Source organism: Amborella trichopoda, chromosome 2, assembly GCF_054954075.1.
Source record: "Amborella trichopoda isolate Santa Cruz 75 chromosome 2, AtrichopodaSantaCruz75HAP2 v2.0, whole genome shotgun sequence".
NCBI lineage: Eukaryota > Viridiplantae > Streptophyta > Magnoliopsida > Amborellales > Amborellaceae > Amborella > Amborella trichopoda.
In genome coordinates, this window is record NC_142337.1 from 7,406,167 (window position 1) to 7,425,306 (window position 19,140).

At 36.7% G+C, this 19,140-nt stretch overlaps 2 protein-coding genes across 13 annotated transcripts in view; both read right to left on the reverse strand.

The window, feature by feature from the left end:
• The window catches only part of PTAC14 (plastid transcriptionally active 14), a 28,503-nt gene extending 15,687 nt beyond the window's left edge, over window positions 1-12,816 (reverse strand). For 3 of the 6 annotated variants that reach the window (XM_088857717.1, XM_088857716.1, XM_088857715.1), the window contains exons 1-5: window positions 12,650-12,816; window positions 12,402-12,548; window positions 7,115-7,252; window positions 6,743-6,868; window positions 131-259 (exon numbers count right to left, since the gene is read on the reverse strand). In XM_088857717.1, the coding sequence (XP_088713843.1) occupies window positions 131-259; window positions 6,743-6,868; window positions 7,115-7,252; window positions 12,402-12,548; window positions 12,650-12,706 (597 nt within the window). In that variant the 5' untranslated portion in view covers window positions 12,707-12,816. The remainder of the gene's footprint in view (window positions 1-130; window positions 260-6,742; window positions 6,869-7,114; window positions 7,253-12,401; window positions 12,549-12,649) is intronic. The other 3 variants (XM_088857720.1, XM_088857719.1, XM_088857718.1) reach the window with 1 other exon arrangement.
• A 3,487-nt stretch (window positions 12,817-16,303) lies between these two features.
• The window catches only part of PNG1 (peptide-N-glycanase 1), a 32,810-nt gene continuing 29,973 nt past the window's right edge, over window positions 16,304-19,140 (reverse strand). For 4 of the 7 annotated variants that reach the window (XR_016049009.1, XM_088857721.1, XM_011628341.3 and 1 more), the window contains 2 exons: window positions 17,012-17,146; window positions 16,304-16,676 (listed from right to left, as the gene is read on the reverse strand). Coding sequence is in view for 3 of the 7 variants with exons in the window: in XM_088857721.1 (XP_088713847.1) it covers window positions 16,589-16,676; window positions 17,012-17,146 (223 nt within the window). In the remaining 4 variants the exon portion in view is untranslated. Of the gene's footprint in view, window positions 16,677-17,011; window positions 17,263-19,140 lie in introns of all 7 variants that reach the window. The other 3 variants (XR_016049008.1, XR_016049010.1, XR_016049011.1) reach the window with 1 other exon arrangement.

Here is a 19,140-nt window from a genome sequence, read left to right on the forward strand (position 1 = left end):
AATCTACAATCCTCAATAGTATTGAAAGCGCGATAACGAAAGATATACATACCCAAATACCTTTGTGAACTTCAGGAAACAGAAAGAAACCTATATTGCAAAACTTTCTTATTAATTCAAATATACACACCTCTTCTGCAAGAAGCAAGCTTGTGCACTCATTATCACTAGGCAAGAAATCACCATATAATTGCCAAAAATTATCTTCACAATCAAATGCAAACAAAAGAAGGCAAGCTAATCTGAGGTCCCAATCTGTCTGAAGCAATAAAAGAATGTTAATTAGACATATACATGTAAGAAGAAAAAATTATTATTACAAGATCATAGTTTGATATAACAAGGAGGCATTTATGAATGAAGAGATTTCAATCCATAATGACATCAATTTATTTTAAGCAAATAGTATTGATTTATGTTATATACATATTGTTGGGTTTTGTGCTCTTTAAAGGCCTAGAGAGCTTGTAAAAATGATATTTTGTAGTAGAATATGCACTTCAATGGGAGTGTGTGCGTTGACTGACCAAGAGTTGGGTGGTTTATGACCCTGGTCATGTCCAAAACCATTATCCCTGGGCATGTGGCACTACCGATAAAGGCTTACGGTGGGCCATCCCTTGTTGAGGTCGGAGAGATGCCCCGAGATGATGTTTGTAGGCCAAGAGAACTATGTGGCCTCCTGTGTGCGGTTATAGGCCTGTGAGAGCAAGAACCAAAGCCTCAACAAACTTCCGAATAGCATGTACAAATGATAACCGCATTACTGGGAAAAACAGAGGGACACGCATACATGTGCATAGAGAGAGCCATCTTTGTAATGTGGTGACAAGTGCTAGATTTGCTCTTAAAAGGAGCAACTGAAAATCCACATTTCGGGATCATGGTCCCATTGTTCATTGCCCAACTTTGACAAGCCAATCATGAACCCTTGAAATGAGACAGTGGGTCATATGTCTTTGTTGGGTTGGATTAGAAAACAATTGTGGATCATGGTTGCTAGGGCGAGTGGAATGCCCTTATTGTCATTAATTTTGACTCATTAGTACCAGTCCACTACAAGTATATTTTATTTTGGTCTTATAAATGGTTTTATGATTCTTTAAATTTTTCATACTTTTAAAATATTATTTCTTCTGTAATATTCATTAAAAAGGTATTTCTGAAATTTTCAAAACTTGATAAGGCACATGTGGGGACCAAGGATCCAGCCCCCAGATGTGTATGCCACCCATGCGGGGCCTACATTACCCCCTAAGGAGGTACGCCACTTTTTTTTAGAAAAAGGGGCATGCCACAATTTTAGCAAAAAAGTGGCACGTCATTTTTATTTTGAGAAAGGGGAGCATGCTCCATTTCTTAAAATTAGTTTCAAATTTCAAATTAACTTAAAGATAGGAAATCTTTTAATTTTAAATAAGATTTGATTTCCTATTCTAATGGGACTTCTAAAATAAAGATTATTCTTATTCTCAAAAAAAAAAGAATATACATATATATATAGAGAGAGAGAGAGAGAAAGATTATCCTTGATTGTGAGAGATCTAGATTATGATAAGATTAATTATATTTCAAATTTAAATAGGAGTTGGACTTGGGTCAAAATATAAAGGGATAAACTTCTTATTTTCTACCCAAAATCATGATGGCTGATTTGTGGGATAGATGGATCGCTCTCACCCCACAGATTTCCTAATTATTTTAAAGGTCAAGATGGAAATTGGATAAAACATACTTAGATTGGAATCCTATTCAAATTATGAGATAGATTTCATTCTATTTAAATACCTATTTGAATGTCTTTCAAATCATAACAAAATATTCTCTCCCATGCAAAGAATCCTCTCTCTCATACCCAAGTTTTCTCTCTCCATCACGTCTCTTTCTCTTTTCTCCACACCACTATTTTCTCTCTCAAGAAAAAAATTGAAGTTGTCTGCCTCCTCTCCCTTTACCCATAGGGAGGCACGCCACCCTCTCTATCATCTTATTTTGAGAAAATTCTAAGAAAAAAAGGAAAGGTAGGACTTTTCAAACCCTAATGAGGTTTGCTGATTTTTTAAGAAGAAGAGAAGTACAGCCAGCCAAGCGAGAAATAAACATTCAAGCTTTACCTTGGTATGTTCTTATAGGGTTTATATAAAACCTAGTTGAATTTTTTAGCTCTTTAAAACCTAGAGAAAGAAGTATTGCCTAAATATTTTTGAGCTCTCTAAAACCTAGAGAAATAAGTATTGCCTAAATAGCTTCCTATATCAGAATTTCCAGCAACTTCTAAGGGAGTAAAAGTGTGTCATCGGTCAGGGAATCAGGTGTGGGGTTTACCAAAACTTGTGAGGGTAACTCCAGACATCTTCCAGTAAGTATTCCCAGTAGTTTTAATTACTTTTCAATATCATTTCTGATTTTCTGTAAATTTCCAAGAACTTGTATTGTATTAAAAATTATAGTGAAAGTTTGTTTAAAACTCCTGGATAGTTTCTATTTCTTTTAGCAGTGAAAATAAATTGTATCTAAGTATTATTTTCATTTACTTAGTGGCCCATATAAGTGAAATTCAGGTATATTGAATAAAAGAAAAATAATTTTTTTTAATTTAGTACCTTTGAGCTCCACATAGCCACTCCTTTCACATATGTGTGTGTATGTATTCATGCTTTATATGTTGAGAAAAAACAAATAAAACTTAGGCTATCATAAAATGTTAAAGTGACCATGCGGCAAACCAACCAAAGGGAGGTACTTTTGAATAAGAAATTAATAAGGTCAGTCATCAGTAGAGAAAAATTACAATTTATGCATAGAGTCAATTGGCAGAGTGGCTTGTTGAAATTCAGATGAGACTAAATGAATTGTGTAGGTGAAAAAGGGTGAATAAGCAGAGTCTTGCAGATTTATAATATTGAAATAATCATACAGTTGTAAAAATATATATATTGTCCTAGCCACTTTTTTTCCTTTTTTAACAAGGAAAAACTACCTACGTGTAGGGTTGTCCATTTCTACAGAGTAGATGGAAGCCCCAAAAACCACTTATAAGAGGATTTATAGAACCCAGAATTTTGCAACAAATATGGATTCATGTTGTGATAAATCTTTAAAAATTTCATTTTGAGCTACCCAGAATTTTGCAACATAGATGGATTCATGTTGTGATGAATCTTTAAAAATTTTATTTTGACATGTTAAAATTGTAAATGGCATCATCCCACCTCTGGATGGTCCAAAGCTGCAGTTCCAAAAGGAGCTGCCATCCAAAAAATTGAAGGCATTCGGGGCTTCCATCAAGATGGTAGAAACGGACGGCTATCTCCATATGAAGTTCCTCCTTTTAACAAAAACAAGCAAGGAATTTTTTCTATAAGGTATTCCCTCGCAGAGCAAAAAATAAGAACAAAGAGAGGAGATGAATTGATCATGAGGAAACTGTTCATTCAACAACTATTAAATGCTTGAAGAAGTAAATAAGTTTACCCCATTGATGTCTAAATGGGATGCATATAGCCTCCGTGTTAGCAAATGAAATATCTAAGTATAAAAAATACCATTTATGCTTTGTGCGTAACATGAAGTGGGGCATCGGACCTACTGCCAACTCGAGGAGGTCGACAAAGCCAGAGTTAAATTCTTCAGGAAGCTTTTCTCTGCTAAGGTCACCCCTCAACCTACCATGGATGATCTTTCCCTCCTCCTCCCCCAAGAGAAGGCAGAGTTGCTAGAGGAACCATTTTCAGAGGAAGAAATCTTCAAACCTATTAGAGACCCCACTCAAGACAGAGCAATGGGGCCTGATGGCTTCCTAGTAGCCATATTCAGTATCTTTTGGGACACCATGAAACAAGAGATCCTAGCTTTTTTCGAAATATTCTACAAGAGAGGTAGACTCCATAAAGCCATGAATGCCAACTTTCTAGCCTTAGTTCCCAAAGTAGAGGGTGCTGAAGACATCAAAGACTTCAGACCCATTAGCCTTCTAAATTGCTCGTATAAAATTCTCGCAAAAGCGCATCTCGTCTCAAAGAGGTCCTTAATTTTGTGATCTCTTCCTATCAAGCAGCCCTGATTAAAGATAGGCAGATCCTCGAAGGTGCGTTGGTTGCATATGAATGCATTGACTTTCGCCACCTAGCCAAAATCCAAGGGGTGCGTCGACTGGGCTATTTTAGACAAGGTGATGTCCAAAATGGGATTTGGCCCCAAGTGGAGAACCCAGATCAGACGAAGTCTCTTGGGCCCTTACTTCTTGGTCCTCATCAATGGAGCTCCTAGGGGCTTCTTCCCATCTTGCAGGGATCTGCGCCCAGGATACCCCATCCCCTGTTCCTATTCACCCTTGTTGTCGAAGTCTTCAGTAGGTCCATAGATAAGCTCTACCATTGGTTTCCTAGAAGGCTTCAAAGTTTCAAGCCAAGGGCAATAGATAACTCACCTTCAATACGCCAGCAATACACTCATCTTCTGCGATGCATCACAACAACAGATGAACACCGCGTAGCTTTTCCTAAAATGCCTTGAATTGGCTACTGGCTTCAAGGTAAACTTGCCTGAATCTAAACTCTTGGGTGTAACCTTTGATCACCAAACCACCTTAGCATTGGCAGGTAGACTAGTGTTCAGAATAGATAGCCTCCCTACAGAGTACCTCAGTCTCCTGCTATGTATCGGCAGCCTGCAACAACAGTGGGTTTCCATAGTAGAAAGGTTTGACCTGAAGCTTGTGGCGTTGAAGGCAGATTTCTCTCCCGAGCAGGCCATATCAAACTTATAAAATCCACTCTCTTTAACTTCCCAATCTATAGATGCCCCGCTTTCAAATGCCTGTATCTATAGCGCAAAAGCTGATGAAGGAACTCTTATGGTCTGGCTCAAATGACCGAGGCCACATTCACCAACTTTCTTGGAACACCATAACCTTCCCCAAACAGAGAGTGTGTGTTGGAATTCAGAACCTCAGAAAGTATATCACAGCTCTACTAGGTAAATGGTGATGGAGATTCGCCACTCAACCCAATCACCATTGGCAGATGTCCATCAGGCAAACGTACCTCTTAGATGCCTCGGAATGGCTCCCTCAGTCCATACAACCACCAGATCTTTGGATGCCTGGGACTCCATCTCGAAAAGCCTCACTCATTTTAAGCCCAACATCTAGAATCGGCCGAGGGAAGGTCCACAGGTTGAGTTCTGGTGAGACATAACGTGCTTACAAGATCAACAACCATGACTATTTGGTCTAGCAATTGACCCAGAGGCCACAGTAAGCCATGCTTTCGAGACATTAGGGCAGTCTAGAGTATGGATCGCCATTTTTAGGAGACCACTACAGAGCACAAGCTTACCAACTTCACCGCATTATCGGCCCTCCTCCTACCTGCCTTTGTCGTTACCAGACAAGATTATATGATCCCCCTCAGGTCAGCCTCGGGATGCCTCTCGATTGCCTCCTTTTATGGCCAATTGTCTCAACCCTCCTTTTATGGCCATTTGTCTCAACCCTGCTCTCCCCCCCTTCCAATTTGATTTCGCCAAAAAGGCTTGGCTGAGCCCAATCCCGCCAAAGGTCCAAACATTTTGCTGGCTCACTATCCTCAAAAATGTACTGGCGTTAGATCAGCTAGAAAGAAGAGGTTTACATATCCCAAATAGATGTGCCATGTGCAAATCAGCAGAAGACACAAATTCTCACCTCTCTTACATTGAGGTGGCCAGTTACCTACAGACTGAGCAACTACAACATTCTATCTGGACGTGGGTAACCCCACAGTCAATAACTAAACTTTTTCAGGCCTTTTACATTCTCCCTTACCTGTCAAGAGCTTCCTACCTGTGGCGTGCATCAGTAGCCGTAATCATTTACACAGTGGCTTGAAGGAAATGCAAGAGTGTTTGAGGGTAGGGAGGCCGACCCCGAAACTCTTGTTGATCACACCAAGGCATGAATCGTGATCCTTTGGATACAGCACCACGAAAGCTTCAAAGGCCTGGTGACTACGACTTTCTCAATGGTAGATCAAACCAAGGCATGATCCTTTCGATCAATGTTTTGCAGACCAGACCTGCCCACATTTCTCGCTCCTCACTATGGAGGCTCCCAAAGGTCAAACAGATTAAGCTCAACTTTCACAGTTGCTCCCTTGGAAACTCAGGATCCGTGAGCACTGATGGTCTACTTATAGATCGCAATTCCAACACTCTTCTCTCCTACTCCGGTCAAATCAGCCACGCAGACTCAACTGTGGCCGAAGTGGTTGCACTCCTCTGTGGAATCAAGAAATACAGCCAGGGGTAGGGGGACTTTCTGGTCTTGGAAGGCGACTCAAAGAATTTCACTGCATGGGCTTCAGGTGCCTCCACCTGGCCGGGGCATCTCGAGAGCATCTTTGAGAATATTTTCCATCCATGCAGGGATATTCACATCTCCTTTCAACATACCTAGCGAGAGGCAATTGCTAGAGTGGGTGCGCTTGCAAAAGAGGGAGCTATTTCACGTGTGATCAGCAGAACCTAATCAGCAACGTTTTAAGCACAGTTCCACAGTTTTTGCCTTTTTGTTTTCTTCATTTCTATAGTGTGCTGTAGCAAGCACCAGTTTTGGAATAGTGTGCTTTCTCAAGCACAACTTTTTGTACATGACTAAACGCTGCCCTACCCATTTGGGCCTACATTATACCTAGTAATTTTTGGACATAGTAATGGAAAGAAATCATCAACACTACCCAAGAAACACAAAAAAAAAAGTTACCTCATGATTTGCTGAGTTAATAATATCAAATATAGGATGACCTATCGGCACAATATCTGGAAAGAACATCCATGGAATCTTCTGACTAATAGTTAACATCAGCTCTAGTGGAATTTCCATAATTACCTGGCATTGAACAAAGGATTATGGTATCAAAATAGTCATAACAATAAATATAAAAACTGTAATTTCATAATACAAGACTGATGAAAGGAAATATTAACCAGCCATGATTATAATTTATAAGAGAAAATTGTCATAGGGCAGACAGTGAAATTTCGGCGTTGGGTATCACTTATTCTCCAGCTAGTAAGAGAAAATCAACGAAGAAGAATCAATATAAACCAAGAGTTTGAACACTTAAAAGCATACCCTGGCTCTACGTGTAGGTTCAACATCTCTAGAGGCAAAAACTCCAAACCCATCTGGGCCCTCCTTAAATTCAACACCATATGCACGAACATGGCGGACATAACCAATTTTATAGAAGTCAGGATCAGCTGGTTCCAACTAACAGGAAAAAAAAAAAATGCATGAAATTGTTGTGGTATTAGGCCAATGGGCAAGAAATGCAATCTTTAAAAAAAAAAATATTAAAACTCAAGAGTTCAAATGCATGAATATCTTAATACAAAACCATAATACATATATTCCAACCTACAAACATGGTTTATACACATTTGAATAATAAAAATTCAACCCTAATAGGTCCCTTACAAATCCTTTACTCAAAAATACAATTAAATTCAATACAATATTTAAATACTCGCAATGTACATCTCTACAACATATTACATGACTTGCACTCGCAATTCCTCATTATATCAAAATTATATGATAATTCCATCTTCATTCTTCATCCTCATCATATATCATAATGTCTCATACACATCATACAATTGATCATAATAATCCAATGAGATTTCAATTCACATAAATAATAAAGCATAGCATTAAAGTTCATACCACAAAATTAAAGAACAATCTCAATATTCATATAACATACTCAATTTAACCAATCATGAATTGCTTAATAATTGTAAATAAATCAAATTAACATGCAAACATACATGGGGGAAGCCTTGGTTTGAACCCTTTATGCCCGAGCCACGAAAGGGCCTTTTGAGGGCTTTATTTTGTCCCATTGTCTAAGGCACGGGTGATAATAATAACTCAAGGAGATCAATTCAATGGGAAACAAATGATCACTTTTATTTCATTAATGGAGATCAAATCATAAGAGAGACATGTATCAAAATACCTTCAAAGTTTGAGAGAGATACTACACAAAATAGGGAGTTATGGTAAAACTACACCATGTGGTCCATAACAAACCACACAAATTTTTCAACATTTAAAAAGGAACTCAAGGGACTATTTCATATGCTCAAATACGATGAAATAAACATCTCATCAGTTGTATATTCTCAGTAAAAAATCCAGAAAAATAAGATTAAGAAAATCAAGGTGAAACTACTCGAGATCATGGAATAAGCAAGCTAGTCTACACTTAGCATGGGTGTGAACTACACTATTGCTTTGAGACTCTTCAAATATCAAGTTTTTATGACTAAAATATGAAGAAAGCTACTGTAAATTAAGAATTACAGCAAGCTTTGATAATGGAAATGAGGTAGGAAACGGAATATATGAAGGAAAATCAATACCTTGGTGAAGCAATATTATGAACTTGATCTCACATATGAGGGACTACTCAATCAAAAATTTTCAACTCAAGGCTTCAAAAATGAAGAACACAAGAATGGGGGTGTTGATCTCAGGAGGGCCATAGTAGCCACATTTTTGTTAAGGGGGCTCTCTCTCTCTTTGAAGTGAAACTCAAAATTAGGGTTATAATTGATCTCATAAGTTACTTGTATACTTAGATCATAAAGGTGGATTTGATCTTGATCCTTGATGCCTTAGATCAATAGCACATGAGAGGCTTTTATCCAAGTCACTCATCCATATCTTATCACCAAGATCAATGGATGAGCTTTTGACACCTTTTACTCCTTAAAACCTAGGTTTATAGTCATTTTACCTTAAAGCCTTTAGTTCCATGTTTCATTTCGCACTAAGTCCAAATTCATGTTTACACTTATGCCCATGGTTTTTGAATAATTTGTGAGAGTCAATAAAAGATAATGACATGGACATAAAGGTAATATGGGGCATCCATACATGTGAATAAAATATCTTATGATTTCAACAACACTAAAGTTTCACATAGCTCAAGGCCATAAGGTGGTGCCACATAAGATATACCCACATGCAACAAAATCATATGTGGATAACAATATAAATCGAATTACTTCTCAAAATCCCATGACTTCACACATACTAAAAATAGCACATGTAAGAAAAAAACATCTGACTTAAATCAAACTTAAGTCATAACAATATATAACACTTTAAATAACAAGCTAACATGTTATAACATAATACCAACAAAAGAATTAATGACAAATGGGTCCCCATGATGTAATCCACGAGTGGGGAAGTGGGGGTGCCACATGGCATCCCTATGGCCACTTGGGATCCATATGGCATCCCCATAAGATGTCCTTTTTTGGTATTTAATTCAAATAAATTTAAAAATCGCATTTTTTATGATTTAAAAATTCTGAAAAAAAATTCAAAAATCCCAAAAATTCTCCAAATAATTTTTCAACATTATTACACAATTTCTCATCAATATAAAATATTTTCTCATCAATTTTAAATTAATTTGAGCCAAAAGTAAATGAGATCTCTATTTCTCAAAAAAAGGGAAATGAGATCTCTAGACTTATAACACTTATTGGAGTCTTCCATTGGGTTAATCCGAATGACGTTTCACCGATGTCTCAAACCAACCCAACAAACCTATGCTCTACAGTCTATGGCAGGGACACATAATTGATCACATCAAAGTCGTTTAGCCAGAGCTTTCCATCACCGAGAGTTCAATGGATTACTAATGCACCCCTGTGAGACATGTTGTTACTCTAATACAGGGGTCTTCTCAAAGCACATGTGCACTGGCTCTTCTAAGTTGAATAATACTATAGAAGAGTGACTTCCCCATACAACTGTGGGTGTACATGCTATGGAACAGTTTCATGTCAAGATACAGGCTCATATCTTATGAGCCGATCATTCCATATATGACAAACACTTTTTGAAATACTCGAGTTCTATTACACTCAATTGGATTCTCCAAGCCCTGGCTTATCGCATCAACTATGAGGCATTATAATTAATATAGTCTTGACTCAGAGATGACCCTCACACCTCCCCAAGAGATCACTCTCTCAAAACGCAAGCTCTCAATGCCTCATAAAACTCGGGGTCTATGATTTTGAGCTCCAGTCTAGCTCTCACTGGGCGAAAGTCTCTTGGCTGTAAAGCCTTGAAAGGCCGCATAGCCAACAAAAATAATTAGAAACGTTGATTTCAAGTACAAAAATGAAGCACAAAATGATGAATCTAAAAGATAATTGGCAAGAACTATATTCGAAACATAACAAGAAAATTAAATAAAATGGAAGAAATATATAATATAAAATTAATCGCTTATACTCCGAGTTAAAACAAGCTAAGAATCCAAAAGGGTCTGAGTATATTTCATCCATACTCTTTCAGATACAAAAATATGATGACCCAAATGCATAATTACGTGATTGTTGAACTATTTTTTGCACAAAATCCCATTTTCTAATCCACTCAAAAAATTTCCAGGAATTTTATTATGTCAAAATATGAAATTATGAACCATGAAACGCTTCAAAGTTTTATTAATATAGCTGAAACCAATGGTTTAGAAAACGACTCGGTGCCCCAGATCGAGCACCCCAAAAACCCATCCGAATCGGTGAATCGACGGATCAGATCGGGAATCGACCGAATCGATCGGATTCGGCATTAAAAAAAATCCAAAAAAAATATTTAAAATCATTATAAGTGTTATTTTTTAGGAATCCAATAAGAAATGGGGGTACTATATTATTAAATTTCATTTTTTTGCATCAATATGCGAATATTGAGATGTTCTTTCCCTATATGAACTTCTATTAACAATTAAATTTACATCACACAAAAGAAAAATCATAGAATTATCATGGATGAAGTATATAATCATGCATAGACTACAATAAAGCATACAATTCATAAAATATGACGTAAAACCAAAATGAAAGGCGATGTTGTTCTTCATTTCGGCCACGTTGTTCCCATTCATTGAATTCGTGTGACAATTCATTGACTCGATCTAAGAACAAATCATCTAAATTAGTGGTCACCTAAGTATCTCTGAGTGTTAGTGTTTTGTTGCACTCCTAGTCCAAAATCCCCGAAGCTTGTCTATCCTTCATGCTCACCTATACAATCATGCTCGCCTCTGCCGTCTTGTTGTTGGATGCACAGCTTATCTTAGAGAGGATATTACATGACTTTGTATTAAAAGAAAAACTTATCTCATATTTTGATTTATTTGGACAAGTAAAGGGAAAGATGTTCAATTGTCAATGAGATGCAGGCCCCAAAACTTATGGGTCATTAAAAACATGTTCAAATGGATATAATATTGATACCCAATGCTACAACAAGCACATCAAAGAAAAATGAAGATAATTTGATTTATAAAAAGTATGGTGATATTCAATAATATAAGCAGCATGCAACAATTTTAAAGATAAAATAAGAAGACATGCAGGCATCCTTCAAAGAGAACAAATTGTGAGGAAGCCATAAGAACAATATTGGACAGCTATCTAGAGAAAATAAATGCTTCCAATGTCATAGCCAAAAATGAAATATTGTAGTAGAAAATGTAGGTCCCTTCTTTCTTCTGAACACGAAAGTGTTAGCCCAATCAACATAGGGAAATTATTTGGGAATACAAAGAATACCACAAAAGCTACTAACAAAATAAACATTGCAACTTCGTTCTGAAAGCAACGCTACATGATCAAAGCCGGTCTAAGACTGTCATTCAGAAAAAAAATTTGGATCAAATCGATGGAGAATGGCCTCATGATTCACGGTTTTGCGGAAAAGCAATCTCTCTAAAAACAAAATCTCGCTACAAAAAAAAATTCATAAAACTAAAATACAAAACAACAAATCATAGTACATAATTTTGATGAAAGCATGTATTACCACGATCATTCAACAAAAATAATGGATCAAATCGATGAAAAAATGGCCACCAAAATCTCGAATTGGCGGAAAACCATAACCGCTCAAAAAAACCCTAAATTTCAATCAAGAAATTCACAATCTGTTATTTTATTGGGTTCAATCCAACCCCAATCGATGTTTTATGGACCTAAAATATGATTTCCCTCCATTATTAATCAAAAAACGACAAATTTTGATGAATTTTTATGCTTCCAGCAGCTTTTTTGCCGATAAAGGGAAAGAACATCGTTTTACTGTAGTCAAAACGCCGTTTCGGCTCAAGAACCGCACGATTTCCTGTATTTCACGAGAATCGGCAAGGCTGGTCCGATTCGTGTGTCAACCCGGACAATTCCGGGTCGACTCGCCCGTTTTTAAATCCCTGGCTGAAACATGTTCATGCATAGGCACAACAAAACAGCCATAAAGTTACCAGCTACTACAATCAATATGTAAAGATGAATAATCACAAGAGAAGAAATGAGGAAATGGGTACCTCAGAAACTGAGGTCTCTACTTTAGGTGGTTCAAATATTCTAAATGGGGGAAGCTCAGTTGAAGCTCTTACAATCCCCACTCTGTTCCTTTCAGGAACTGACTGCCTCTTAGTTGGGAAACATCCGTTTTTTGAGCACCAAAGCTTCTGAAACAGGGAAAGGATGTATGATTAATAGAAATTAGAGAGAGAGAGAGAGAGAGAGAGCAGTGAAGCAGAGGAGGAGAGAAGTTGAAAAATGGGTTCACCTTGTTTTGGAAGAAGGAAGAATGTATGGCATGTTGTAAGGCGACAGAAGCACTCATATTGCAGAATAGGGTTTGCTAACACAGAGTTTCGAGCTCCAAGAATGTTGGATTCCTGCCCATTACCAGTTGCAAGTGAGGAAGATGGGGAGTTTCTCTCTCTCCCTCTCTCTTCTCTCTCTCTGGTTTAAAACATTTATCAACTCATTCAGACAGCAGGGATTCAAAAATATCGGAAATTCGTTGGAAGGCCCTTGATTTAGATTAATTAACGTAAACATCTTCTCTGTTTTGTGCAGCTCACGTGTACTATTCTACCGCGGAAGTACAGTTTACTTTTACTTGGGCAGAAGACCAATTTTGGGAGGAGCTTTTTAATATGAAATTTTAGAAACTGCCTAAGAATCACTCGATGATTATTCTCAAATATTAAAAATTTTAGTTTTCTAATCATTAGATCTCACCATCTAAAAATTGGAATTCAATGTCTCATTTCAATCTTGAGATATTATTCTTTTAAAGTCCATAGAAGGTGCAATGAATTTTTTTTATAGATTATGTTAGCATACTCATACGTGTAGTACTCGATATTTTTTATTACTTTATAACCTTCCATGGAGTAACTTTTTTATTTAGAGGTATTTTAGATAGGGAAAAGTTTATGTAGAGCCTAGCTCTAAACAATCAAATTAGAACCTATCTTAAAATTTTCACTAGAAGATGTTATTTTGATGCTCAAATATCCTCAAATTGATCATCTCGACAGCAAGATGCATGGACTTGAGAAAAAAAATAGACTTCAAGGTTTGGAAATAGCGCATCTTGTGACGCATTTTTGGACCGTCAATTTTTAAGTTATTCAAGTTTTCATAGATCTGCTCGATCTACAAATTTTTTTAAGCATTAAATTTTATAATAAATATGAAAATACATTTTAAGGCTAGTCCAAGATTTCAAATATTGAAATCATATTTCTCAACACTATTTGAATGTGTGCTCTAATTTGATTATTTAGATCCTCGGCTCTATACAAATGCACCATGTTAGATAAGTTAAAAGTTTATAAAAAGCCGAAGCTCTAAACAATCAAATTAGAGCCTACATCAAAAAATTCACTAGAAGCGGTTGTTTTGATGCTTAAATATCCTCAAATTGATCATTTCCACATCAAAATGCATGAACATGAGAAAAAAATAGATTTCAAGATTTTAAAATAGTGCATCTTGTAACACACTTTTGGATAGTCAATTTTCAAGATTTTCAAGTTTTCATAGATCTACTCGATCTACTCTATTTTTTAAGCTTTAAATTTTATAATCAAAGATGAAAATATATTTTAAGGCTTTCACACAGATTTCCAATATTGAAACCGCATTTCTCGACACTATTTGAAGGTGCACTTTACTTTAATTATTTAGAACCTCAACTCTATACTAACTGCACTATTTAGATAAATAGCAAACGATAATGTCAATCAATGAGTTATGGCATCACCCACATGAAGTAATGATTGTTTCTTAACCACCAATATCCCCATTAATAACAAAAAAATGCCTTTACTCAAAATATTTATACTACAAAATAAGGGGCAATGAGTGTACAAAAAAATTGAGTATATTAAGCAATACTTATTCTCTATAAGTAGCCTAATATAACTCTTTTTTTTTATTGAGGTTAATCTATAGGTGAAGAGGTTATATCCCCTTAAATTTGAGATCCTGAAATAAATTATAGATAAGATTTTATCCGAATGAGTAAATAAATATGGGTTATGTTAGGGTGGTCACACTATATAGCATTTTATAATTGTATTCAATAAATTTTAGAGACTAATATACTATTGTTTTATAATACAATATTTTTTTTAGTAAGGGTATTTTTTATCATTAGAAGGGATGTAACGTCACCAACATAAAGCATTAAATGTGACTAGTATGCTCCATGTAGATGATATTACATCTCTCCTAATGATCAAAAATACCCTTACTAAAAAAATACTCCAAAGTACAAAACAAAGGTATACAAGTATCTAAAATTTGTTGAGTACAATTATTAAATGCTCTATAATGTTAACGCCTAACATAACCCAATGAAAACCTTATATTCGTGTGGGATTATAATATCTTTTTCCTAAAAAGATAGCGCTTAATATTTAATTTCATGCTCGTGGGCTTTCTCACCTCTCAATTTTATTTTTGTCAAAAAAAATACTAGAGCTCTTAGTTTCAAATTAGTTTTTGTTAAAAACGCAGTTTAGAATTTGGAGATTCGAACGTCAATTTCTACTAAAATTTATGTTTAGGAACTTTTTAAGTTCTAAAAAAATATTTGTTAAAATTTCTATCAATTGCTAATTGATAGCTTGGAGTTTCCAACACCTATTTGACTAAAAAAAATAGGATAAGCACACTTTAAATTTGAAGTTTTTGAGAATGATTGTAGCATCACTTGTGCCCTAGCTAAAATCTAGGCTTCTATTCTCATCTAACGCATTAAAAAAAAACCACTAATAATTTCAAAAAACGGATAAGGGTTCGTCATTACCACTAAATTAACCCCCCAAAAAAACAAAGAAGTTTTCAAGCCATTCACCAAAAAAAAAAAAAAAAAAGTATTCAGTCTAAAACTTGAACTTATGAACCGCTCAATCCGAAAAGATAAACCAAAATGTGGTTTGAGAAATGTTAGTATTTCAAAATAATCTCTCTTTTATTCTATAGCATTTTGGAAAAGAATGAATTGGAAAATGTGCCGTCCTTTTGTGTAGAGAAAGAAGAGATAGGCTGTTTAATCCCACATTAAAGAATGAAGTGAACAAAGAGTAGATTCATGAACAAAGGGGAGGGTGTAGTGAATGTGTTTATCACAGACATGAGCAAGCGTAAAGGTATTGATGGTGCACTTCGAACACTCCATCGGCATAACTGTGTGAAAACTATTTGACCACGGTAGCGTGGCACTCTCCCCTCTCTCACACACCCGTGAAGTGGGTGATTTCCACCCCATTATCATTGCTCTCTCTCTCTCCATGGAAGAGTGCAGCAATTTGTTGAAATACAGAGAGAATAGGGAAGAGGGTGAGAGAGGTGGAGAGAGAGAGGGAGAGGTGATGGAGAGATAGAGATGGTTGATTGGGGAGAGAGAGAGTAGGGAAGGAAAGAGGTGTACCTTTGAGAGAAAGGAAGAAAAGTGGCTGGGGTTTCTCTCTTAGTGTGTGTCATTTGTTTTCCTTTTTTATTTTGAATGTTCACAACTCAAGTCCACACGAACTCGGCCAAGAAACTCGCCTCAGGCTTGGGCCGAGTCGCTAAACACTTTTTAGTACCCATGGGCACCATGAGCTATAGAGAATCAGTCTTACCAAGCAATCAATGGCTGGTGAGCCAGCCACATAAGAGTCCGACATAACCGAAAAACCTCCATGGAGTCGAATGGTTGGCCAAGGAAGGCGCTGCCTGAACAATGTTGATGATTAATAAGTTCTAATGGATGGGTGATCCTTTTGACCTTTTGTATACTTGTAGAGTCAGAGCACTACTCACATTTTTGTATGCTTGCAAAATAAATGGAGATCAATAATACAAAACTCCAAGTTGACATTCAATGAGAGAGGTTCTAGTGGTGTCACCCATCTGCCATAACAAATTAGCCAAGGGATGCGATACCAAAAAAACTTTTTAATTCAAGAAGCTCAATGTTCAAGAAATTGAAGGCCGCACAAGCACAACACGAAAGAAACAGAACATTAACTAATTCATTGAAGTGGATAAAACCTACGCCACTTCCACTGACAATAATAAGGGAAAGGAATAAAGAGCCCAATAAATAGGCAGTACAGAAAAGCATAATGTTAATATTTATGTTGTAGTCTCAATGCAATGATTACAAGATGCACATTGATTTTTATGAATGAGAAGAGAAAGTAAACCAATAAACCACATCCTAGACGAGGCCTTTCGCATAAAGGTCAATGCCACCTATCTGAAGTCGGCTTGTGGCTTTATCATCTCTAACTGAAAGAAAGCGAAACCTGCGAAAGCATGCTGAAGGCTAGCATAAGTTTGTTAAAAAAATCTTCTTGGGAAAGTAGTGAAAGAGGGCTGACAACACCTGTACGAATTCTGCAGGTTCTCCAGAAACTGGAATTTTGGAATATTGTCTAGCCTTTTTATTTTTCCAAATAACTGTCCCCAGTCTGTCTAATGTGTTTTAAATACTAAATCGGGCACGTAGAGTCCAAACATCATATTGAGGGTCCATGTTTCTGGAGTACCTCCATAACTTATTTAGGTGTTCCAATCACTGGTTTGATACTTTTACAATCTTTAAAGCAGTTGAGCGTTACAGGCATCACAAGCACATTACCTGAATGCATTGGACATTCTCCTCTCAAGTTCAACCCTATATGTTTTGCGCATAAAACGACTGTCAAAAAACTGTGAATGTTGAGTGTCCAAAACAACCCAAGTGCAGCCACCATCATCACTTCCCTCAACAATCCTGAGATCTCCACAATGTCAAGCCCATAATTCTTCATAACAAAAGTCAGGTAGCAATAAATGTTACAGCGAATGTGTAACTGACTAAGCAGACTTATCAAAGTTGGAGAAGAAAGTCTACAAGCACAAAAGGGGCAACAAAATGTATCACAGCTTGTTATCCAAAAGAAAAGCAATAACAAATTATAACTAAGTATTTTATGACACAATGACCACGGGAAACCAGAAAATACTGGGATCATCACCATCCAATGAACTATCAGGCGGGAGAGAGAAAGGCACCGACTACAGGGGGGATACCCCAACCCCCCTAGTGCCCGAGAAACACACACCTAGTAACTGATAGGAGAGAGCAGCACCCATCATTGGGGTGGGGCTGGGATAGTGTACACTAACAAATAAAATGAACAAACAAATGGACGTAATGGCTTTTGTCCTCAAATTCCATATGTTCTTTGAACTCATTTAAAATCGCAATGAAACGAAAATTGATAGAGCCAGTGACTTTGTAATAGTTGGTGAATTTGATAGAGATAGATATTGCTAAAGGGCCATTTTGTCTTAAGCAAGGAGAGTTATGATGAATGCAAACCATCCATTTAATGGACCATGGATCTTGGCCTTCAAGAACTCAAAACAGATTCTTTTTTATGTTTGTTTTTTTTATCAAATATGTTGTGCAAAATTTCAGTCCAAAACAAATCCCTCTAGCTATGTGTTTTAACCAAAGGCTTATAATGTAACATAAGCCTGCTGGCTTATAGAATCTTCTCCCATGTAGAAAAAGGAACCTACAAGCCCACAGGATTAAACTATAGCATTAGCCTGTAGGAGCTAGTGGGCAATGTTGGACCCCAATTGTTGCACACATGAAAATATCATCTAGGCGATTAAAAGAAAATCACACAAAAAAGGGAGGAAATGATCCGCAATGAAAGCCATCCATTTGACCATGGACCTCGGCCTTCAAGAACTCAAAATGGGTTCTTTTTCATATTGTTTACTTTCCAAACCAAAGATGTTGCACAAAATTTGATGTAGAAAAATCCCTCTGACTACATGTTTTAGCCAACTGGTGCGTACTGCAGTATATGCCCGTCGGCTTATAGGATCTTATTCCATATGTGAAAAGATGCTCTATAAGTCCACAGGCTTATACACTAGTATAAGCTCGTTGGAGCTTGAGGGGGGTATTGGACCCCAAATTTTGCACACATAAATCTCAAATAGGTGATTGAATTAATAAAACCAAAAAAATGGAGAAAATGAGTCTACCAGTTTTTATAAATGCTAGCTGTCCATTTGATGAAGCACGGATCTTAGCTTTCAAGAACTCAAAATTGATTCTCATTTGAATTGTTTATTTTACAGTCACAAACCCAAAGGACATGGGTGGAAGGCTCTAAAAGGACAAGGGGAAGACCCAAAGGACATGGGTGGAAGGAGTGAGACTGGATATGATGACTTATGATATGACTGAGAGTATGACCCTTGCTAGAACGGAATGGTGGAATAAGATTTATGTAGCCAATCCCAAATAGTTGGGATGAGGCTCGGATGATATTGATGATTTTATAATCACACATGTTGCATAGATTTCGGCCCAAAAAGATTTGTTCAGCTATGTGTTTTAGCCAAGGCGTTTATAATGCAACGTAAGACCTTTGGCTTATGCGATCTTCTCCCATAAGGAAAATGACTGTTGCAAATAAAAGGAACAAGCTTTATTGCATTTGATGGACAAAACTTTCATTTATTTTTTGGTTGTCCTTATTTATCTTAGGTCTCTAAATAATGGTAGTAATGTTCATAAGTTGTAATTAAGGTTATTACTTAATGATATAAGTGGGGTAGAGGTCACATGCGACTTCTACACCACTTTCTTTCCCTTTTATCTCTCTCACGTCTATCTCTGCCTCCGTCATCTTGATTTTCTTTCCTCTTTTTCTCTCTTTAGATCCTATTAATCTGTTTTCGTCTCTACTCTAATTTCAA